The 25,031-nt window shown below is 43.0% G+C and overlaps 1 protein-coding gene across 2 annotated transcripts in view; it reads left to right on the forward strand.

The window, feature by feature from the left end:
- The window catches only part of LOC100703522 (nuclear factor of activated T-cells, cytoplasmic 1), a 60,041-nt gene extending 37,385 nt beyond the window's left edge, over positions 1-22,656 (forward strand). For both annotated transcript variants that reach the window (XM_003443641.5, XM_005450666.4), the window contains exons 9-10: positions 2,464-3,135; positions 20,813-22,656. In XM_003443641.5, coding sequence (XP_003443689.2) covers positions 2,464-3,135; positions 20,813-20,868 — 728 coding nt within the window. In that variant the 3' untranslated portion in view covers positions 20,869-22,656. The remainder of the gene's footprint in view (positions 1-2,463; positions 3,136-20,812) is intronic.
- Positions 22,657-25,031: the final 2,375 nt, after the last annotated feature.

Raw genomic sequence — 25,031 nt, forward strand, 5'->3', positions numbered from 1 at the left:
AAACTGCCAGAAATGGAGAGAAAACCATGTGCGGAGCATCAACAGTCTGTGGGCTGTAACCCACAGGTTGGGAGGAAATAGAAGCCAGCTGAAGTTGCGATGGGCCTGGTGAATCTGTTTTCTCAGTTCTCATATAAAGTGGAAAGGAGACACAGAGATGGACCAAGCTGGAAACACGTCTGTTTATAAATCGAGGAGGGAGGAGTATGAATTTTGGAGAAAATGTTTGCAACTTTGGAGAAAAGGCAGATAGAGGTTTTGCTTAATCTAAAAAACAATGCTTAGAATTTCCTTTACTCTTAAAGAACAACCTTTTCCTACATAAGTCAAACAGCTGCCCCATTACGCTGAATGCGAAATGAGGAAGGGCGTTGCACCAGGCCCAAATGTGGATTCAAGGACAACCTGATTAGAACTTGGTTTGAAAAGGTCAAGGTCGCGGTGAGCGTACAAAACACATGTTGGGCTATAACGCCAGACTTTATACACTAATTATGACACAATTTCATAAAAATGTCTAATAGGATAAAAAGACAAAGCTGTAAAAACACTTTTTCTGGCAGCTTGTCAATGTCATAGTCCAAGAATAGAAGACAGCGAGGTTGCAATTGCTGTATATTTCACATGTGCTCAGATACTTAAATAATGACAGCAATCTTTGGTGAAAGGCTTCTGTACATGCAATAAATTATTCTGGACGTATGCAGCTTGCATATATTGTAATTATTTTTTTCATTTAACTTCTGCAAGTAGACATTTGAAACAATATTATCAGTTTTCAGGATCCGTTAAGCTCGATGTTCTTTAAATATTTAACGGGACTTTTTTTTGTGACTGATTTCATAAGGCAGAAGGTTAAATGTGTTTCAAATTAGAGGCAGCAATGCAGATCCTGACCCCAAGCTAAAATATGAAAATGGTCTCATTTTATGACATTTCCACTCTGATATCACACCCTCGGCTCCTTGGCACACTTCTGTCCATTCACACCAGAGAAAAAGGCACAGGAGACAAAGACAATCTGGAGGGAAGTAACTGTGGATGTTATGTGAGCATGTGACTCACTTGTTATTCCCCAGGCCACGGAGAGGAGGCCTGTGCATCATGGGACTCGCCTTACCGTGCTGCCCCAGACACCAAGCCTGGTCTCTGGGCTCTGAAAGCAGACAAGGCTGACGTAAATGTGTTCCCTGCCGCGTGTCTGCTCCGTAGCTCGGCACCCCGGAGGCTACATATGCGTTTGGTGCCTTTTCAGAACTCTCACATACCTAGATGTCTTTTTTTTTTTTGACACATTAAGGGACAATTTGCCTTTTTTCTGTCAGTGAAAGGTTCTATTATGTACAAAAAATCATACACACAGACATCTTATTCATATTGACAGCTTTAAGGAAATGTCACTACGAAGTAAGTTTAGCCAAAAACTTTTAATGGCTGGCACCAAACAGTCACCACACCCATTAACACATTTTAACAATTGCTAAGAATAAACAGTATGTCCATTGTGACTCAGAAGCCTTTGCTGTGCATTTGGGTATCTTAACACGGGCCTATTACTTTTGTGCTGGCACAGCCTGTGCATATGTACTTATATAATAACTCAGCAGTGAGCTTGTTAATATGGATCCCTCTCCGTCACTCAACCCGGTCCATAAACACGCCGCTGTTTATGAAGGCTTCGGATTGTGATTGAAATTTTCAATTAATAGAAAACCTTTCTTGACAGTGAAGAGGAAGTATGTGATACCTGTCAGTCAGAAGTAATCAGGAAACAACGCAGACAGTCTGCACTGGATTAGAAGTTAGAAGAGAGCAGGCAGGATGATCAAATGGGGTCACTGCACTCTCCTGCATTAGCCGAGGTCTGAAGCTCCTGAAACCACAGGCACAGCTCTGCAACCTCTTAAGCAGCTCAGGCAGCCTAATCAAAATCAAATCATCTCCTTTTTTTCACTCCCCCGCCCCCCCCCCACCACTATCTTTTTGGTCCTGAGAGAAACAATTACTTCTGGAGTGTGGAGGAAACCTGGGGGTCCTGAGCAGCAGCAGCAGCAACAGCAGCAGCACTCCACTGCTTTAAAGTACTTTTATTGGATATCAGAGCTGGAGGAGAGTCCAAAGAAAATAGGTCCTATTCATTATTAGAGCCAGCTGTGGCTTTCCACACTGATGACTCATCCATTTTTCTTTCCTCCCTATTCTTTTGCTTTTTTTCACGGTGTGGTAAAGATGGGTGGCAAAAGAGGAGGCGTAAGGATTTCTCTGTTAGAGGACTCTGCCAAGTTGACGCTGAGCCCAGATCCACTGGTGGTTGTTTGTTTGGATTATAAAGGGTATCACAGGCGCAGTTCTGCCTGCTCGATGCTTTACTCAGCCTCAGTCATACGCTCACTGCGCCACGTGGATTCCCTGCACGTTTTATAACCTCTCCTTTCTTTCTTTCTTTCTACTTTCCCCCATCAGTGCCGATCATAAAGACAGAACCCCACGATGAATATGATTCTCTGGGTACCGTGGGGCTCTCCATGCATTCCACTCCCTACTACAGCCAGCCAAGACTCGCTCCCATCATGCCTGTGGCCGACCCTGAAGCCTGCCTGGTTGGGGGCTACCCTTCGTGCCCACCTCGCCATGCTGCCATGCCATCGTCACCCCCCAGTTCAAGCCCCACCCTTCATGACCTGTCTCCTGTGGCATTCAGCAAGTGCCTCCCCAACAGCCCCACCCACGCAGCAGCACCACCGGGACCCATGGTAGCACCCCCTATTCAGGACAACCCTGGTCACCCTAATCTCGCCCACCCACCTTCGCCAGATCACAACTCTTCTATAGGGTTGCTCCACTCCCAGGGTAGCCCCAACCATCTCAACAGCCCAGGACGCCATAACTACCACCCTATCTATACCAACAGCAGCCCCTCATCTTCCCCAGCGTCCCACCCTTCCACTCCAGGTGGGCCTGCGGAGAGCCCATTCGTTCAAGCCTACAGCCCCACTCAGGCACAGGCGGCAGCTGGCTCAGCCCAAGCTGGAGGGAGGTCACCAAGCTTGCTACCCGAGGATGCCAGCCCCCCTTCGATGGCCATCACCGTCAAGCAGGAGCCCCAGGAACTGGACCAGATGTACCTAGATGACGGTGAGTTCCTGCCGTGTATGCACATTATCCAGAATAATAACTAAATAAAGTTATAAGTTTCTCTTTATGAGATCACTGTCCGTGCCAAAATTGGCTGTTTGCGCAACACATCACATTAATTTAACACCTTTTTCTTATCTGCAAGCCCTCACGCACGGCCGCGCCCTACTGCACCTCAGAGTATTTCCTGAAAAAAATTCTGGCAGCACATTTACGTCAGATTTGTTTAATTTTAGGCCCAGCAGATTTATTTGCTTTTGGTTTTAATGTGCCGGCCAGCTTATGTTGTCCGAATGGCAGCTTGACTTTCAAACGGTAAATTGCCTTGATGGGATTTTGAAACAATCTGTCAAAACATCACAGCACTGGGGTCAGCTGGGGTGCAGCTGAACAAAAACAGTGGCACACGCGTAGCGATCCAAACTGTTGACACAACGACTAATGAAGGAAGCAAAACAATGGGTAGGGGTTTCCTGAGCCGGCCCACCCCCTCCTCATCGCCACCCCCAAATATCTGGGAGGGATGCTGGGAGGCAGGAGGCAGAGGCTTTGTTTTCCCGTCATTTCCCCACGGAGTCCGCACCATGCAGCTGTCGTCATCAGGGGAGACTGTGGGGTCACCAGTCTCCCTCTAGCAATGAAACCAGTCACACCCAAGAGACCATATGGTTGGGTTTATTGCCTCCTGTGTCCATCGCACGTTGTGTCTCTAAGGGCAGCAACCTGTTATCTGTGTTAGCAGAAGCTCTGCTTGCTGTTATGATATACATCCATAGAGCACATCCCTGGCATCCAGCCAGTTTGACCTGTTAAAATCTGCCTGCAAACTACGAGAGGTGGTGGAGAGGGGAGGGAGGCGCCACCGCATTGAACTCAGGAATATCACCCTTCCTGTGCACCTTTTGTTCAGTAAACTAATGTTGTTGCATGTGTGTGTATGAGCTCATACGCATTCACTCAACAGCTCTGGGAGTACAGGGGTGATAGGCATGAGGGGACCTGGGGAGTTTTGCTGTGGAACTGTAATTGAGTTGAAAAGCAGTTGTCAGCATATCTGTCAGTCTTGATGAGTCCCGTTAGTCGTTATCTCATAAACAGACAATACAGACACAGGAGGGATGTCTGCCCCTTATCAGCTCTATAAACTGATTTGAAACTTTCTCTTTCCTCTAAAAAAGCAACAAAAATAAATAAATCTTTTAGACTTTTTCCTCTTTGAATTTATACAAATCTGGACTGTCTGGAAATGTAAGCTGAATCCTTTCTTGTTGCTTTCAATAATTGCAGCAGCAGAAGCGTTCACGTGGGCATTAATTGAATAAAGTAAAACGATAGCTTTATTTTGAGTTTTCTACTACGGTTGCCAAACGGGTCCTTTTACACCAACCGACGTGGCAGTGCTCATCCAAGTAACCTTGTTTCTCTTCCCCGCTACTCCATCCTCTGTCACTTTAGCAAGCTCAGTCTTCCTAAGACCCGCTGGCCAAATGTATTCAGCCTGCGATTATAGCTGCATTAGGGACGCACAGGAATGTGTATTGATTGACCAAGGACAGTGAGGCAGCCCCTTGAAAACCTCAGCGTGCTGCCGTTTACATCACCTAACGTCTGTGCAAGCATCTGTGGTAAACTCTTGGAGTCCTGGTAAGTGTGCGGTGGTAACAGCATACTGCCAAGGCATCTGCTGCTCCAAGGCCCAGCCCTATCCAAAACCCCTCAAATGAGCCCTGAGCTAAAATAAATAGGATCGGAAGGCAGCTCAACCCGGCGTCTCACTCCCCCGTCCGCACGCATTACAGCCGTGTGTTAGCGAGCTCAATTAAAGAAAGAAGACTAGCAGATGACCTCACCGCGGCAGCAGTGATTTAACACCGGCCATGAAGAAAAAGCGTTCCTCCCAAGCAGTTGGGGAGCCCGTGATTTGGAGTCGGCAGGAGCACACTTGATCTTCCCCAAGAGCAGTGCACCTCCCACGCCCTAACACTGAGGCCTCTCGACTCTCATCAGCCAGAGGAAATGTGTCTCTCTGGCTGGGCCCAGGTTTTACACAGCCCCTGAGAAATCACTCAACTTATCAACGGTGAGCTACTGTACCGTAAGGAGCTGGGTTAGCAGGGAGGGGGTCTGAGATGTAAACACCCCTAACTGCTGTAGACACAGTCTCCATTGTAAAGTGCTGAACTCTTCCCTCTGCTGCGATAGAAGCTTTACTAACTTCAGTGTGAGGCATGATATGATGATTCTTTTTTGTTTTTTCTGCAATGAGGTTTTATGGGAAGACTCCAGTTGGCAGTCAGATCACCGTTGGAGCTCCCATTTTCACTCAGTGGCATGTTGGCTCTCACCTGCTTACAGCCTCACTTCTCCTACCTGGAATTAAGGCCAAATATCAGCGTGGTTTAGGGAATGGAGGCGAGAAGAGGCTGAAACACCCTTCTGCTAGGCGACTACGCCTTGTTGCATTGTTGACTCACTGTGGTAAACAACTCATAGTGGGGCTCTCGTAAAAGCAAAGATTTCAGACATTTCGTACTTACTCGCAGCCCGCTATCTGTACTTTATGAGCTAGAAAAATGGCAGTCAAATGAGATCAGTGGGTACACAAATAGAATTTTATGAATAACTCGGTCTGAAGGATTACGTTTGTCTTGTTAGCTGAACTAATTAAGCCAAAAAAGAAAAAAAAAAGAAAAGAAAGCTTAAGTGACAGCATGTTTTGTCATATATTTGAAGGCACACTTCTGGTGACATCGCTTCCTGTGATATATGTTGGTCGACATATGAAAAACACAGGTTAGACAAACCTAAGCTACTATTCTGAGACTTATTTTTCTTGCCTTGGAAACCTGTTCCTGCTGTTTATAGGTATTTTGCTGTGGTTGCGAGTAGAGTAGAGCAGAGGCGATGTGTTGGCAGTGTGAGGCATTCGGGTCCTATGAGGCTGCTGCCGTGTGTCCTGTCTCATTAGCTGCTGCTGTGATGGGTGATATCATGAAATGTAACTGAATGCAGCACGCAGCAAAGGAACTACTGCTAATCAGAGAGCCAGATTTCTACCACCTGCCTCTCTGGCAAACAGAGGACCCTTATTCCCTAAAATAAGAGTGCAAACCAGCCTCTGCTGATTTCTGACATTTGACATATGTGCTCTGATTTCCTTGTGTTGCAAGGTAGTTTTTTAGATGGGAGCATTGGGAGGAGGGGGGTGATTGTTTCCTCCTCAATTCAAAGCTAGTGTGCTTTTTACTAACTGAAAACAGAATTGTTGTTGATCCTTCTTTCCTCCTTCCTTCGCTGCCCAACTCCCAACCCCCAGCAACAAAAGTGGAATTCTAGCCTTCCTGAGGATCTCTGTCCACCGCCAGTGCTTCTGAAGGCAAATCAAGGCATTCTTCATGGAAACTTTTACACATCCTGGCAAGGTGCCCAGACCCCAGGACTCCGCAAAACCCCTAATGATGATTGAGCGTGCGTCCTCACTGCGCTGAAAACATGCTGAGTCGCTAACATTGGAGTGTGCCGCAAGGCTTCATTGGGGTGGGGGGGCAGAAGACTGCAAGATTTGGGGGTTGAAGTGCCTAATGGGACTCACTAAAGCAGGGCTACTCCTGTATGTTTAGACAGCATTAGTATAGTATACGTGCGTGCGTGTTTTTTCGCTATTAGTTGGTCGACTCGGCTTAGATGCGGAAGCACTGTAAGTGACATCGTGTGCTTTCACACCACTCCACCTCTGACCCGCTGGCCTTTTGGGAGCAGGTCAAGCTTCAGCTAATAATATACAGAAAGAAAGGCTATCTTGTGGTTAAGTGCAATGCCTAGAACATAGTCTCCTTCTACACATAGTGATATTGACGGGTACAAGAAAACGCGTGATGGCTTTTTTATTATTTATGGCCACAAAGAGGATGTGGATATTTTACTGTTATTGTTATTGCTGCCTTCTCATATTAGGAATCCCGTTTTCCTGGCAGCCCTTGACGTGGTGAAGTATAAGTAAAAGTTTGGGCTTGCTGCAGAAGTTTTACAGTCATGGGAAAAATTAATAGGTGGGTGCACTCTTGGCTTGGCCTTTAAGACCATCAAAGCTATGGATCAACAACTACACATCTGGGATCAGCAATAGATTAGCTTCAATTTCTTCTCATTAAGATTAAAAACCATTATTTTTACTGTGTGAATTGAGCAGCTTTGGCTCTTATTACCCATTATCAGATACTACAGACCTTACTAAGCACTTTAGAGAATATGCTGTTCGGTAAATATGAAGATCAACTTGTGGTATAAGCTGTGTAAGTGTAAGTAAATGCTTTGCTTGATCCCATGAGCTTGTTAATTGTAGTTATTTTCATAGCACTGGAAAAGATGATAGCATGCTGGTGATAAAAAATAAAAATAATAGTAATAATACTACTACTAATAACAATCTTCAGATCCTGTCGCAACACACAGCTGGATACATGAAGTAATTCTCATAAAGCACATAACAGTGTGGTTGAACATGCTGATAGTTTACAATCTGATGTGTAGGAGTTAAAGTGGAGGTACATTAATGGGACCCAGGGAATTCAGTGGTGTCCTTGCTGAAGAGAAATACATTTGCACTTGAGTGGAAGTCCTCTAGATTACCTTAGCTCTGTTTCCTTTTACATCTCTTTTATGTCTGTCCCGCTGGCTGAACATAAGAGCATGTAGATTCCTGGTTGTGATCATAATATATTTTTTGTAACACATTTTGAAACCCACTCAATTACAGACCCTATTGCCCAAGATTGCTCGCAGTTTAGCAAATGATTGGATCCAAGTGGTTACATATGACAGTGGCAATGGGGTTACCTTATTTGTGCTTTGATTTTAAGCTCTTTGTAAAACCATTGGGAATATTATTATAGTTCTGATAAACGCAGCAAGATGAATCTGTACAAATTCGATCCATTTATTACCGCAACAGGTTGGCTTTAATGCCTGTGTGTGTGTGTGTGTGTGTGTGTGTGTGCACCCCAAACCCTTGCAGCTGAGCCAGAGGATCTGGTCTGGTTTCAGTCGCTCCGTCATAATATCCACAGTCACCGAGAAAGAATGCGTCTGCTGAAAATGTGCAGCTAAATTATCTAAACAAATTGGGTTTCTTTGTGTCTGGGATCTACACACGGACACATTTAGATGAAAGACTTTGATTCTGGTTTTGAATGGGTTTCGTGTTTCTTTTGCCAAATATCAGAAGTGCGTGACGCAGAACTGCTACCGTAAAGAACGGTGTCTTATTTTTTCCTCGTCGCGCACTGTGTGGCCTTCTGTGGAAGCATATTACCTGGCATCAATAGGAGCACGGACTTCGGCGAAGCATACAATCAAATATAGCAGAGTAAAGCCACATGGCGCAGTAGATGCATCCTTCTCCAGACTCATCTGAGTCTATTCATTAAGGCTATATTATTCCAGTTCATCATATGTCATGTATTTCTTATAGTTTCTCCTGACACAGCCGTTTAGAGGCTCGGTTTATGTGGCTCACATTCTGAGGTTTAGGAAACACGCGCTGAAAAGCCACCGAGCCACACGGATCACAGCAGGTCAGGACTGAGACAGGGCCTGTGGCTTGGCTTGGGATCTTCCTGTGTATATCTGTGATCATAGAGCTACCACCTCATGCCAGACACTCTCATTACTGAATCGTAATATGACAAATGTCAGTGTGGTTGACGGCTCTGACTGGATGATTACCGAGCGGGTCTCCTTCCTCCATAAAGCTCTGAAGGCTGCATTTAAACTGTGAATTCAGCTGCATCCAAGCCTTTATCTGTTCATTTTCTAGCTGACATTTTATGACACTCAAGGCTGTTTCAGTATACATCATCCATGTGGAAAGGCGGGTTCATGCCAGTTGCACAACTCAAGCCTCCTCAGTGATCTCGGTGATTCGACTGGTATTTTGTTTTTTTATGACATAAACATTTTGTCCAGTCCACAATAATTCAGCACCAACCTTAAAACACTGTTCCTCTGTGGAGATAGTGAGTCTTACTCTGAACACCACAAATGCTGCGCAGTCACAGAAACCATAAATTTGCCCTGAATCTTGGATATTTCCTTCTGGCATTAAATAATATGAGCACATGGAAAACTCATACAGTCCACACAAACACCCAAGAAGCACAACTGATTTAAAAGCAAGCATTTTTTTTGTTTTAGTCTTTTAACAGGGAGGTCAGGGGTCAGGAACAACTCCTGGACAGCAGCCCAGGAGCTTGGAGAGGGTCTTGCCCGAGGATCTTTCATTTGAACGTACAGTAGTAACCACAGTGAGATGCTTGCTTCTAGCAGTTGTATTTAGGGGATATAAATACCTGCGGCATCAGTAAACAGGAGCAGGTCTCCATCCCAGACCACTTAATAACAGCTTCCCATCTGAAATTTGTTATGTCAGTGAAATAGTATCCTTTAGCGACGGATGTCAACAGAGAGGTTTGTTCCAGGCGGGTGGGATGGGGAAAGCCGTTGGGTTTTGCAACAGTTGGCAGAGTACACTGTCTCCTCTATGCACAAATGCTTCAGAAAGCAGAACGTGGGGGAGATAGTCAAAAAGACAAAACACGAGGAAGGAGAAGGAGCATCAAGAAAGAATGTATAAGAGAGTGGGAGATAAAGATTTAAACTTTGAAAGGAGAGAGTAGTAACGCATGCAAGAATATAAGCCAAACGAGCATGTCCTTTGCTTTTACTAAGTTTAATGACAAATCACTGTAAATATAGGCAGCCTGTGTAAAATGTAACAGTGAACATAATGAAACCTTAAAAAAGTGAAAGCCTTCTTTTCAGAATGTTCGTATCACCAAACTGACAGGAACAGACGCACAGAATTTCTTTTTTCTTCTTTCTTCTTCTTTTTTGTCTTTGCGCTCCTGTACTCATGAGGAGTTTATCAGGAGTTTCAGATTTTTTAGGCCAGGAGATGCTCATCATCCCCTCACATCCAGGAATATTCAGCGAGCATGTGATGAAGCAGGTCAGCCATAGAAATAAAGGAGACAGAGACACAGACAGAGATGGAGGAGAAAGAGGGGAAAATCTGAGGTGGAAGAAAGTAGCATGTAATCTTGGTGCTTTTCCCTGGCTTCCATCGCCCCTGTTCTTTACACACACACACACACACACACACACACACACACACACACACGCAAACAGATGGACACTATGAGCTCTTTTCACAGCTAAAGCTATTATAACCAAGACACTGAAAGTCAAAGAAAGAAAAACACAACCAAAGTGAAAGATCACATTTTCTTCCTGCCCCAGCAGCGACCACTTGCAGAGAGCAGTGGGTGAATGGGTTTCTTTCATTGGAGGGGATGATCGTAACCGCTGAACTGTGAGTGTCCTGCTATTGACATATGACCCATGGAGGTTTTACACCTCAACTGGCCCCCCAATTCTCAGATTGTACTCAGACAGTATACTCAGCTGAGCCCAAAGCAACATGCTAACATAAAGGAAAATCCTTTGATTGCTTATTTCCAAAATCATATGAAAACCCTTTACTGTGGATTTTAGTGAAGCATTATAACAAAAGACAATTACTACTGTAAAGACACAGAAATTAAGTTCTTTAGTTGATGAACACGTGGACAAAATTGTTGGTACCCTTCAGCCAATGAAAGAAAAACTCACACAGTGGTCACAGAAATAACTTTAATCTGACAAAAGGAACGTTAACCAATGAAAGTCAGACATTGCTTTTCAACCATGCTTCAATGGAATTATTTAAAAAAGTAAATGCATGTAACAGGCCCAGACAAAAATGATGGTATCTCTAGAAAAGACTGAAAATAATGTGACCAATCCTAATCTCAACACACTCACAGTCTTATTTCAGTTTTTTCACACAAAGCAAAGATGAAAACCAGCCAAAGGAGACTTCAAAGCAGTGACTTTAGAAAAAGGTAGAAATGGAGGCTATAATGCAGCGAGGCTGACTGCTCATCACTGCCTTTGTTACCTGTTGAAGGTCAGGCTCTGGCTGCCGGGCTGGGGTCAGCATACACTCAGCTTTATCATCCCTCTGGGTTCTTAGCTAGCTTTGTGTTAGCATGCTGTCTGTGCAGGTGCTTGCAACAAGCCAAAGTTGTGTTAGCAGTATAATGCAGTTGTTTCTGTCCTAGATACAGTTTGTATTTTACCTTTTCGGGAATTAAAACTAATGCCCATATTGCCAGTCCTGGAAGGTTGCAGACCACTCCAACATGTTCCTCCTACTGCAAATGAATTGAAATCAGCTGATTTTAGAGTGCAAGAAGAAAAAAAACGAAAGGTCCTTTATGTCCTTTGTGCAATATATTGCTGCGTTACTGAAAAACATAAGGTAGTTATGGCTTGGAAAACATTACACCCAACACTGGTTGTCAGCCATGCAAATTCTTCATTTCACTTCGAAGACATTCAAGATTCTTTCAAGATTCAAAGAAAAAAAAATTCTGCCTACAGTTACACTTTGGGCTCTGAAAACATAATCTGCTCATTAGTGATGGCGAAGAGAGAAAGTTTAAATGAAGCGCTACCATAGAAATGTATTGGTAAGACTTTTTAATAATTTACCCTTCATACAGTGTGTAACTAATGACTTCATTAATTCTTTATAGGTCATTTACTAAAGTCTTGTAGGTTATAAGCTATTAATCTTTAACTTTTGGGGTGTGCGAAAGAAAAAAAACTCTGTGGTAAATTTTTTATTAACCACTATTAAAGCCATTATCTACAATACTTTACAAAGAGTCTCCTGCTAGAGAGCGATGCTATTATTTTTCAGCCCTAAAAACTGCGAACATACTTTTCTGATAGACCCCACAGTTCCTACTACTAGAGGACAAACTAATTCTTTCTGCTCATGTAGTAAATCAGCCATGACGAATCTGCGGGGAGCTGGACTTGGAAAGCTCTGTGTCTAAGCTCTATGTGAATGAAAACATCACGTACACTTTAATTAGATCAGTTAGATTTACTGTAGGATGGAGTAGCAGAGCAGGCTCTCGTTTCTTTTAAGTTATTCAAGTGGAAGGTTCTCTCCCGGAGCACCACCAACTGTTGAGTTTGTAAGATTTTAAACACCGCAAACAGAAGCAGGTGAAGATGTGCGTCTGTGATTTACAGGTGGCCAACAATGTCTCCGTCTCACCCGCTGTCTGCGAAAGTGTAGCTGTCTTCACCTTCAGCTCTGAGACAGTCTGGGTTTCTTGACAGCTATACAGTCTCCAGATGGATGTACGCTTGTCTATGAAAATCAAAGCGAGGTCAAGGGTGTTGGAAAGGAGATAAGAGAATATTTGGCCACGACTGGCTCTCTCTACCTTCCAGCGAATAAATCCATGATGTGCCCCAAGGAGGGCCTCCCCCTCTGTGTCCTCCTGAGTATAGGCTTTAAAGCTACAGGGGCAATTGTTGGGGTGAGCAGACAGGGTGTTAATCAGATAACTCTCAGCTTCAGTAGAGATCACTAGAGCGCCATGGGGATGCTGAAAGCGAGAGGCCATGTTCCCGTGATCAGCAGAAGCTTTTTAAGATTTAGTTAGCTTAGTATACTTTTCGGTGCCTTATCTCTCTATGCAAACCCGTCATACAGCTCGGCAAGATCCTAGATCAGTGGAAATGTTGTTTTCATCAAAGCGTTCAAGCCAAAACAAACAATGAGACACTGGGGTTGACAACAAATGTCCAACTTTGGCATGCCAAAAGCTAATGCATTTTCATGGATGTCTAAAGAGACGGGTTAACTTAAGACCATGACTTGCTGCTACACCAAAACCAGCCATCCGTCTGTGATGAATAGCAAACAATAAAGCTCACAGTGATGTAAGCCTTTTTGGACACAGAGAATATAATTTATATATAAACAGAAGAAAACAAGTCTGAAATCCCACATTTCAGCTGACAGGCAACAGGTGATTTAAAGAAGCCCACTACAAATGCAGTTGTAAATTGTATTATATGCAGGTGCACTGCCAAATTCTCACCCAAACGACTGCAGCCTACTTGAAGTATGATTGTTTCAATATGCTCATATTTTTAGACTCCATTCCATAATTCAAAAAAAAGAAAGAAAGCGGTGAAATCCCGAGCCGTCTGCGTCGGCCGCCGCAGGAGCATACGTTTCTAATTCCAAATCAATCACGGCGAGTTTATCAGATGGCCGAGTTATTTTACCATAAACCCATTGGTAATGAGCCATGCAAAGAGTTTTAATCTGTCTCCTTTCATATCTCAGCTGCTGAGATGTGCGAGTTTTGCTCAGTTCGGTGCTATTTTTTTTCAGGCTTTGGTGTTTGCTTTATGCATTCATGCTCTGCTAGTTGCGTGAAACGGAGCTTTTGATTTCACATGGTCTGTACACACAGAAGCTCTTTAGCGTGTTGCTTTTATGTTTGCTTTTGTTTGATAAACACTTTGATTGTTGTGTTTTGTTGTGGTATTCTTCCACTGTAACTTTTTTTTAAAGGCAATTTAACGCAATCAAGCGGACCCGTGCAATCAAAATAACAGAAAGCGCTTTTTGTGCTAAACATTCGAGCATCTGCGCCGCACTCGGTGACATCACCTGTCAGTCGACTAGTGCGGCTCGTACTGCAGCATCCTTTTTTATCCTTCTTAAAAAGTGTAGAATGCTCGTGAACTACAACGCCAGACAAAGACTGTTATTGCTCGTGACGCACTCGTAACGCCTCACACGCCAAATTCAGAGAAGTCAGTGATGAGGGCACCAGAGAGTAGCTCCAACCATGTAAACACCTCCCCCTCATCCTCCCCAGAGACCGACCTCAAGCGAGCACACCCGGGGCCTCCTGGGCCTGGGAGGAAATGAGAGGAGGAGGAGGGAAGTGGAAGGCTCACAAAGAGAGAGACAGAGTGAGGTGAGATAGGGAGCGGCAGAGCACACCAAGCAAGATCAAAGACAAAGGTTCTGCGCTGCCGCGGCCAAAATAAGCATATCAGTGGTGGGGCTTTCAGTAAAAGTTGTTGTCTTTAGGGTTCTAATTTGGTATGCTGCTGTTTCATTGTTCTCCAGCCTCTCTAGTAAATTTTGGATACTTTTCGGTGGTTGTGGGCTGAGGCAGGCAACCCTGAACTCTTCCGATTCGTCTGACTACAGAGAGCCATAAAGCATGCGCTCTGAAGGGAGAGGCGCATCGGAGACTCAGGTGGAGATTAGAGCCCAGCTCCACTTTGTCTCTCCACATGAGGCGCAGAGAGTATGTCATCATTATTTCTCAAGGCTGCTCTAGCTCTCTCATCCAACTGAGCCAGGAGTCCTTGTCTAAAAACAGCAGCAGACATATTGATTGGAAATCTGTTCAGCGACATCAGAGCACTTACTGTTTACACTCTATACTTTATTTCTTTTTTTTCGTGCCACTAAAAAAAATAAAAAATAGAAAGCTAATTTACTCCTCCTAATTCATTCTCATCAGTTGTGATTCAGTAGGTTCATTCAGGGATGGGACAACGTGGAAGTGGGTGCACATGAAGCCGTGGGGTAAGCTGAAACAAACAAAAAAACAGCACAAGATTTAATATTTTGTATTTAAATGATTTGAGCATACAACACACTATGACAACATTGGTAAATCTGGCTATTTAAATGTATTGTAGTCTCAGAAAAACATGCACTGCAGAGACCTGATCCCTTAAACAATAGAATAGCTTTTCTCTAAATGGGAACACACTGACAACGTATTAAGATAATAGTGCTTTTTAACAGCAAAAGAATTGACGCAGACCTTTTGCACTATTTTTACATCATCAAGGCTCCTCGTCTCTGCAGGCAGCACTCACTGAGGTGAACTGTTGGTCAGAAATGTCTGTCTGTAGCTCGCTTACTCTTAATCCACTCTTTGGCAGCTGAATAGCCCGGCAATCTTGTTGGGGGGAGGGGGAGAAAATTAAATCAAACTAAAAATAGTAAAGTGGGAGAGACAGAAATAAGACTTTTAGTGTTAGGCATGTGTCACCTACCATTACGCTCCTCATCTATTATTCTCTCATGATTATCTCTAGCCATGACTCCAAGTCCAAAATCAATAAAGTGAATTTCGTGGGATCGCTGTTCACCTCAGCAGTGTGAGGAGATCACCACACATCGGTACTCTGCAGCTGTTGCAGGGCAGCTGTAAAAAAAACCTCAGTTCTCAGGGTAAACTCGGCTTTGTCTTAAACCTATTCACTGTGGCCCTGTCTCTCTCTTCCCCCCCCCTTCTTTTTCTTCTCTCCAACTCCTCTGTCAGCTGAGGAGACTGAGCGATTCCACATGGGAAAGCCTGGGGCTTCACAGATCAGCCTAACTGTGGGGATGAAATATACTGTCTGTACATATCATCACATCATTAGGCCCAAAGGGATCCCTGCAATGGATTAGAAGCTGTCTACCTGCAAGGCTCAGATGAATTTATGAAGCACTTTATCACGATGAAGCATGAGCGGAACGCTTTGTCTCTTTCCATTTGTGTTTATCTGTGGGAATAAGGATCGCGTCTCCCTCGGTTTCGCTCGCTCTCTTTCACTTACTCCATGCTGACTTCTCTGTCTGTGTCATTTTATGCGCGTGTGCGTTCCGACCTTTCACCCCCCCCTCCTCCCTATTTTTGACACTGCTGGTGATTAGCACAAGATAAGTGACGCTGTGTCAGAGCCTCTCCGTCCAGCCGCTCGAGCTGTGTGTGGGAGGCAGCAAATTGTCCATTAAGTGTTTCTGCTGAGGCCGAGAGAAGATTTGATATAGTGGGGAAACAAAAGTAATATGTACCAGGAAATTCAATTGTCTCTCTCCGGCAAGTTTGAGCTTTAGTTCGGCTTCCCCACCAAATCAATTTCACATGAAAGTACGAGGTCAGATGAGGTTTAACTGTGAGTCCTCCTCGCAGCCAGTCTCCTTTTACTCACTCCGAGGTAGTGTAGAGATTGGGTGGCGATTCGATTTTTGTGTGTTTACATGAAAGAACTTGTGTGACTCAGGCAAACTTCCTCACGTGCTGCCGAGAGTCTCGGGGCCACAATAGAAGGAAACTTCCTCTTCTCTCTCACAAAACCCGATGTTGTACTACAGGAGGTACGAGCAAGCACAGGAAACAATCACCTTCGCTACAGTGTGAAGGTCCTTGACCCTAACACAGCTGCAGCTAGCACGTGTCGTGAAAGTAAGAGGAGTTCAGGAAGGTGCCCTCCACTTCTTCAGTATCAAGAGACTTCGAGCGGCAGAGCAGAAGTCACTGCCAGGAACCTGTTGTTGCAACCTTAAGTACGGAGGTCACGTACGGAGGCCGGGGTGAGGTGAAGTCTCTTGCTCTCTCTCGCTGTCGGGTGTTTGCCAGTCAGGCCTGATTTGACTACAGGGGATCGTGTTTCGACAGCAGGAACCTCCAAGAGGCTCTCAGGCCTCGAGGCTCCGCATCTCTCCAGACCACAGGGCATCCTCTGTTCTCTAAGGAAGCCCGGCTGTTATCGAACCCCAGTGCACAGCACTATCCCGTAACAATGCTAACTAAATCCCCAGTGCAGGTCAGGTTCACACTGAACTCTTAGAAAAGCCAAATGAAGTCATATCAGACGTGCTTGTATTACTGGATAAAAAGAAGCCAATTTGGAAGTAAGTAACAGTGAGGTATGGCAACTATGCTGTTGCTATATCAGTGCTTGTATATACTGTACCCTCCAAATTATGTCAGCAGCACAGTGAATTTGATGTTTTTGCTACCTAAGCCATTGGATTGGATTCTTCAAAAGAAAAAAGTAAGACATAACTACAGACCAGCTTTACTTTTTCTTCATTTTTTTTGTGTCTTTATATGTAGATAAAATAGTACATGTAGCCTCTGGTCTGAAAAGTAAAGCAAATCAGTGTGACCTAAACTTGTATTCTTTCTAATGACCTCTCTGGTTGCAAAAAGAAGTCCAGCAAACATCTTAGCAAACACTCTCCTGATGAGTTTACGGTCTTAATCACAAATTACCCAAGTAAGTCTAATTTAATACAATGTAATGTGAATTTTGGAAATAATACTCCTAGTTAGAGAACCTTTGTATGATTTAAGGCGTGGCCAATTTGTTATTCTAAAAGCTGCAAGTACCGACAGCAGTCGTGTTAAATTTGCATACCCTGGTATATTCAGGGTGTATACTAGAGCTGCCTCCATTACCGCCTTCTAGCAGGTTGAAAAACATCTTCCACGACAGTTGATACAGACTGGTTATTTTAGCGAGGTCAACGTTTATTCAGCCCGGAGTCACACCCAATGGAGGCAGGGATTTAGCAATTAGCCACTTTCCCTGCCAAGAAACACTGGCAGGCCCTCACAAAGGTGAATTGTCCATAGAGCCGTTCACCTTGGCTGGCATCACAGTAAAGCGCAGTCATATTTTTGTGTCACTCTCACACCTGCCTGAAATAGATCTCCCAGCCACCCAGTCTGGAGTATAGGTCCTGACAGGTCCAGGCTGCGGTTTGCCGATTGCGTTGGCAGGGAAGCTTAATAAAGGATGCCACTCTGTTTAACTAAGCCTAGCAGGGCACGTGTTTTTTGTTTCTCTCGTTCTTTTTTTTCAGCAGGGGAATATTTGGAGCTCAGTTTTCCACTGTTTTTGTTTATTCACGAGAGGGTATCCTCCCAGCTTTCCATTATTAACCTGGGCAACTGAAAAAAAGAAAAAAAATGTTTCCAGTGCTGTTGAGAGGGATGCCAGGCCACTTTGCTTTCGTTATTGTAACATTACATGGAATCTTTTTTTTTAACAATAGCATATAGCGATCACGAAAGTGGAAATATAGCCCTCTGGCACTCTTTTTTAAAGGTTACACTTAGATTTACAAGGTTTGCTGATGAAATCTTATAATCCCCACGTTGTGCAACGGGACGAATTTTTTAAGCCAAATTTTATTTAGAACTAAATGTTCCTCCGAATGCCTGACAACCTTCCCCACTGCTGCATATTTGTGGTTATCTAGTCACCTCAAGGACGGTGAGACAGAGTCAAAAATGTAGTAAAGGAAAAACAGAGAGATAATTCTTTCTGGTTCATTTTTTCTCAGAAAAGAAGATACATAAGCTCAGGACAGAAAAGTAAAAAAAAAGTCTTTAGCTAAAACTGGATCATTTCAACTAATTTTTTTAAAAGATGCGTGACATGCGAGACCTTCGGTTCTCTCAAAAACATTACCTGTGAGTTTTCTTCAAAAGGTCTTTGTTTCCCAGAACTTGTCACAACTAAATAGTGACATGAGTATTAAGACGCTATAAATAGCATCTTGGTGTTGTCTTGTGGTGCAACAGTTGGCCACATCCTGCTTCTAAAATTCTCACGTTGCTGACAGAGTACATAAATGAAACACAAGGGCCAGTGTTTTACCTTTCTTCTCTCTGTCACTATTTCTTCAGAATGGAACATCTTTGTGCTTGCCAATGGAAAATATTAGTTGATAAAGGGCATCAAAATAACACTGCAGTTAATATGTGGGAGGAAGAGACGTCACGATTTTTTTTCTTTTTTCTTTTTCTTTTTTTTTTTTTTGAACAGTGACTGAAATGAAGAAAAAGAAGCCACCACTTTTAATCTCAGAAATATGAATGATATATTTGTGGCTTTCTGCTGCTGAACCGTCGGGTTTTCCCACCTCTTCTTAAGAACTAGCTGGCGATGTTTTCTCACCTCTCTGTGATCATTTCATTTTGCATACATGGGCTTGCACTTCCTTCATGTCCTGCAATGGTGGATCTAAAAATAACCACAGCATGTAAATGCTTGTTTAGCCCGGAGCGGAACAGGGTTGAAAACAGCCAACACTGTTGGCACAGGTTGAGTTTTTCCAATGGGAGTTCCTCCTGTTCAGGGAGGGGAGTCCCAACCAACTTGTGTGTGTGTGTGTGTGCATGCTTGTTTGTGTGTGTGAAAAGGTGGGTGTTTGCATACAGAAAACAAGGACAGCTATTATTGTAGAGCCTGTGTGTCTTTTAAATCAAACATTATTTATGTCTTCAGCCTTGTTTCCTTGGTGGTTCTGCCATTTATTCTGCATGGATCAGTTCAGCAAAACATTTTTTTATTAGCACCTCAGCCATCAACATCACACTTAACTGAAATCAAGCAGCAGTTAAATGATATAGTACAAAAGGAGCTCCAAATAAGTTTTTCTTTAGTGTTGTTTTTGTCTTGATCTATGCTGATGCTTCATAATTCACCAAAGAGTACGCAGTGATAACAAACGCAGCCCCACTCTGAACTTCAAAGTGGGTGGACTTCCTGTCTCGGCTCCGATGGTGGTTTCAGCAGACTCAGACTGCATCGGCCTGTCTTATCAAGGCGAGCTCTGTGACTATGAGGCTTCTTGTTTTTGTCGAACAACAGGTCTCAGGGTCCTCGCCATCTTCTCAGTCACTTCCCTCTGTTTTGCCAAAGAACACAGAGAAGATAAAGGCAGGGGACTGATCTCTGTCTGCCCGACTGTGGGAAAAGCGCGGGCACAGGAACTGGTGCAGGAAACACAAGACGATGACTAAAAACAGGGATATTCGCATGGAGCCGAAATGAGTTGCTAATGACATTGATATGTTTGGACTGTGGCTTCAGATGTCCATGATGTCCTGATGTCAAGTATGCAGTGTAGTGTTGCTGTCTGAGATGTTCTCATGTTTAAAGTTTAAAGAGTTCACTAATAAGAAAAGTCCAGAGTAGCTAGGAACACTTCAGCCAAAAGAGGACTTGCCAACACGTGTAATTTATATTTGACACTATGGCTCTGTCCTTCCATCATAACAGAGCAGGTATCCAAGGCAACAGACAGGTCACAGATCTGGGGCGGAGGGGGTTGCAAAGTGGCTTGCAGGACAAACAGCGGGAACTGTATGCAGGATGCAGCTGAGTCATGAGGTGATATTGAAATCAGACGTTAGCAGATTATATACCAGGCTAACCTTAAAAAATATGAAAGTATGAACTCCCATATTTTCTGTGAAATGTATATGTTTTTTTCTTTCTACACTTAGACATTACCTGTTCCTAACCATGGTACTTAACATAATAATTTGGAAATGATTGATATACAAGCACAGAATTGAAATAGTAAAGATCTCAAAACCAGAGTTAGGATCTGTCGAGGTTAAATAATACAACCAAGCTCACCCAGTGGGTCACTGTCTTGTCTTGTAATTGAGCTTTGTAGTAGTTGTTGTTGTTGGATCTTTTTTCTTTTTTGTGGGAAAAATGAATAAAAACAAAAGTGATCAACTACTGCACTTAGGGAAGTGGTGAGAGACCGATTTCAAAAGCCGCAAAAGCCAATATCCCCTGATTTTCAGTCTATAAAATGAGTCATGCCCTAGAAAATGAACCTATTTAGAGAGCCTAGGTGATTTCTTCAGGGTTTTACCTTCAGACTTAGAAAGCCCCATCAAAGATATATGAGACATTTAAAAAGATGATCGGTATTAACCATGACAAGTAAACACAGCTCTTGAATGTCACTTTAAATCTGACTGGAGCATCTGGTCCCCTGAGGTTCTGGGGATCTGACTCCAACCTTTGTCAGTGTTCAAACAAACGACCCATCAAGGGCCAGTATTTTCATGAAATGTAATAATGCTTTAGCGTGTCATTAAATGGGAGCAGTTAATAAAGATCTCCTCTTTCTCTTTTGTTTCCACAGTTAATGAGATCATCAGGAACGACCTCTCCAGCATCTCGGTGCACACTCACGCATAGACCATTTGAGTCTCCTGCAGCAGCAGCACATACACATCCAAACAGCAGCATCAACGAACGAGGACAAAAACAGCCAGAGATCCAGATTATAAAGAATTAAAGTTTGACCAGGATCTCCCACCTAACCACCGATGCCACCCGCTCCTCTTCAGTCTAAGACTCTCTGCAGGCTCACATTGACAATCACTGGCAAGCTCCATTTGAATAAACAGGTGAATGTTATATTTACAGAAACGAAAAAAGGGAAGTGATATATCAGGGGCAAAGTACACGATTACACTTGCCTTAATTCGCAGCTGATGTTTAGTGGACCAAACAACTCATAGAGACTGAGTTATTTTCTGTCGTTAACAAATGACAATCTTCATTTCGAGTGTGATCTGTACGTTAATGCATGGACAAGCTAATGGGACAATAAGTGTCAAGCTTCATCACTTTGGTTCATTTGTCTGCACAGTCAGTCCGCATCAACCAACTCGGTGCCTTACAGCAGTGCTATTGACAGCAAGCAGCAGCAGCAGTCAGGCAAATGCAAACGGTTCAGTGTAAAAACCCGACTGAAAGTTTTCTATGACATTTTTTTGTATTATTTCAATTATTTGTTTACAGGGAAACAAAAAGGCTGGAACATCTATAGGAAGCATGTCAACTGATTCAAATTTTGTTTTGCCTGCTTCCTTATTATCTTTGTTCATTTATACGGAATTTTATGTATGATATTCTTTTGTATAAACATGTATTTGAAAATATGTATGCCTTATGCTCATATCATGCAGTTTGTTATCCCCCCAACCCCTCCCCTGTCTTTCCCTGATATGATTTTGTAGCATTTCTGCTACCCTTCACCTTTATTTTTTCACCTTAGTGCCTATTTCCTTATCATCCTTTCCTGGTCTTCCAGTTTTCCACCCAGATCATGACATAATGATGCAAGGACAATCAGAGGATTAAAAAAAAAAAAGTACATATCCTATCAAAATTCCTGGTTTACAGGAGCTTATAAAGGCAGGTATCAGTTTTATTCTTTCCCAGCTGAGAGATGGTTGAACAAAGGTCAATGTACCTTCTGGATTTTAAGGGGAATACTTTTATAGATTTGTCTGTTACTTGTTGCTCTGCAGGTTTGCATGTAAATAGGCACAGGCTCAGTTTTCCTCATCATCTGGGTGATTTCACTGAGGAGCTGGCAGGACTGTTACTTACAGCTGGCAATAATTGATCTGAGTAGACCAAAGGATTTTATCTTTGGTGAAATTATTGTCAAAGTTTCTTTTTTTTTCTGACACAGACTTTAGCATAGGATGGTTCCATCAGACAAAAAAAAAGAAAAAAAAAAGACATGCACTTTACCATAAACACAGAGCTGATATTCTTGCCTCCAGACCAAATATTGTAGACTGATTTCCACTGTAGTGTCATAAACGCGCTTCTGTCAACTCTTCACATAAACGCAGTCTTTTCCATGTTGTCTGTCTTTTGGAGCATGCACACTGTACTGATGTTGGGGATCATTTAGCTGATAGTAGCTTCCAGGATAGCTTTCCTAAGACATTTTTCAACATATATTATAATAGCATGACTAAACTCTATCAATAAGGTTTCTATTTTGTGCCTTACTACCTTTCTTGGCTACAAAATTGTTGCAACTCTCTAATGCTTTTCTGTGTAGGCACAAGGTGAAATATATTTCTCTTTAATATTAAATATTTATGAAAAAAAATGAAATGTGTTTTAAGTGCATTTAATGTGTTCTCAAAAATGACCTAATAAATGGCATATTGGTGACCATAAGTAACAAATGTCCCGGTGTTATATTTGTAAGTGAGTAAGTCGATTGGTGAAAAAAAATAGTTAACAACAAATATTTAATAATAAAGTAAAAAAAAGAAAAAGTATTGTGTTGAGGAGTAGCGTCCCTATTTCCTTTAACTTGTTTGAACTGAATAAAAATAACATTCAAAAATTATTTTCTTTTAAAAATTTGTCTCTTAAAGAAATTTTGAAGCATGCATTTTAAATCACTTTGAGCGGTCAGTAAAACTAGCAATGCACCAGCCCAGCAATTAAATCACTGGACGTCTATGAGAGGAAAAACTGTGCATTCTAACACTGATTTTTAAATTCAGATCTTGCAAGTTTTCTCTTTGCCAGCCACACTGCACAGAACGACACTGCAGGATAAAATGCAACAAGCTGCTGATATGCCAAGTACAAGCAGCGACATGCGTGTTTTCCGGTGAGTATTGTTAGTGGTGGGTAGTTAGAAGCGAACCAGCTCCTCGTCATGGGATCTGTGCCACGCTCCTGTGTACCACCTGCCAGTCCTCCAGACTTTTTCCGTTCAGCAAAGTTATGAAGCGCCCATCCCCATAGTAACAGAAGGCAGGCCTAGGCGGTGCTCCCCTGTTTGACCGAGGTAAGCCCAAAATAGAGCCACTATTTACAGATACAGTCACGCCCCTTTTTCCTGGCACCCTGTCCTTCTTACCTTAGTCTTCCTCTCCCAGCGCCATACCCTTTGACACAGTGGCGAGATGACTCCGGGCTATGGTTTCCAATGCCGAAGCAGTGGTCCATAAGAGTGAAATATCAATGGCGCAAGGACAAACGCAGCTTTAGAATCTTTTCTTATTGGTTATATTTTTGTTTAGAAGTACAGAAACACGAAAAGTTTGAATGTATGATGTGGAAATCAACAATTCACAGCATAAAGAATTTACAGCTGAAATAAGCACCTAATTAACTTACACGGTTACTCAAAAGTTGTTTCGTTTTTAATAAACACCGTACATATAAGCCTATATTTCTCTGCTTTGCATGGCATAGCTTAGCAAAAAGACCAAAAGCAAGGAGACACAATCATCCCAAGGGCAAACAAATCTAATTTGTCAGCATGTGTAACTGATAAATGTGGTGGGGAAAGAGAGTGTGTGTGTTGAACACAGTTTATTTCACAATGTGTTTGTTCATCACTCTTAGAAGAGCTGGTAGACACTTTTGTAGGTAGTTAAAAGGCTTCCTTGGGTTTAGCTCTTGATCTGATCTCCTCTGATCTGATTTCTTGCAAGAAAACTGCTATCTCTCCTGCCAGGCACATAAAGCATTCATGTGCATTCATGTCAATTCGATGGCCTCAGAGGTCAAAGTTTTATGCGACGGTCACACTATGGAAAAGAGTGGTTGGAGGCTGTGGCACGAACAAATTCATTGCAAACTTGGTTGCATTTGAAATGGTTGCTTCAAAGCCAAGTCTGCCACCACTCGCAGTCAGTAGTCTTAAAGCACAAGAGTCACTTTGCCGTCTTCAAAGTGACTTTTTCAAAGTGACAATAAAAGGGCAATAAAACAGAATCTGCTATCAGTCGATTATCAATTTGAAATTGAATAAGGTTGTGATAATACAGTGAATAATCTGCAAAAATGGCAAATCCATCTCCATCTATTGCAAATCTGTATACGTGTGCATACACATGTATCAGATCCACAAACTACTAACTAGACTGCAGTTATTTCCAAACCTTTGCCAAGAGTGAGTCAGTCTGAGTCAGATTACAATTGTTTGGAGACCGGTTGGTTTTTACCAGGCGATTGCGCTGCAGCAGAAAGTGATGATCCAGAGGTTAAGGGTGTAACCTGTTAGTCATTAAAACTGCTTGCAGTTGTTCACCAAATGCAAAAAGAACATTGTTGCAACCGCATATTTTTACTAGCTGCAAGGAGATTTCCATCCTATATTTACGAAATATATCAAATACATGTATTGTATTGTATGTATTTGTATAAAAAACATCATGGCTGCCTCTTGTGTGTGCAGGACACAACCCACCTGAGATTAACATTCGACCAACTGCCTTACCAAACGATCACAATTTCATCAACTGCTATTGGTACTGACAGGCTGATGTGCTGACAGACAGCCCCAGTGAGCAGCAGACGCGCGGCACAGTCTGTCATTTGACGGCCACAGCGTCTCTGCTGTGAAGTCAAGAGTTCAGACAAGGAAAATGTCAATCCCTGATTATAATGATTGCAGCGCGTGCCTCCCTCCCCAAAAGGTTCACATGTCCACACAGCCTGGCAGAGGGCTCAGACTTCGAAGTTTGACTCTACAGATTTATAGTGCCTTTTTGGCCCCACTTCCTCCCCTATTGTATTCCCAGAGA

This window comes from Oreochromis niloticus, linkage group LG11 (genome assembly GCF_001858045.2).
Source record: "Oreochromis niloticus isolate F11D_XX linkage group LG11, O_niloticus_UMD_NMBU, whole genome shotgun sequence".
In the NCBI taxonomy this organism is placed as follows: Eukaryota; Metazoa; Chordata; class Actinopteri; order Cichliformes; family Cichlidae; genus Oreochromis; species Oreochromis niloticus.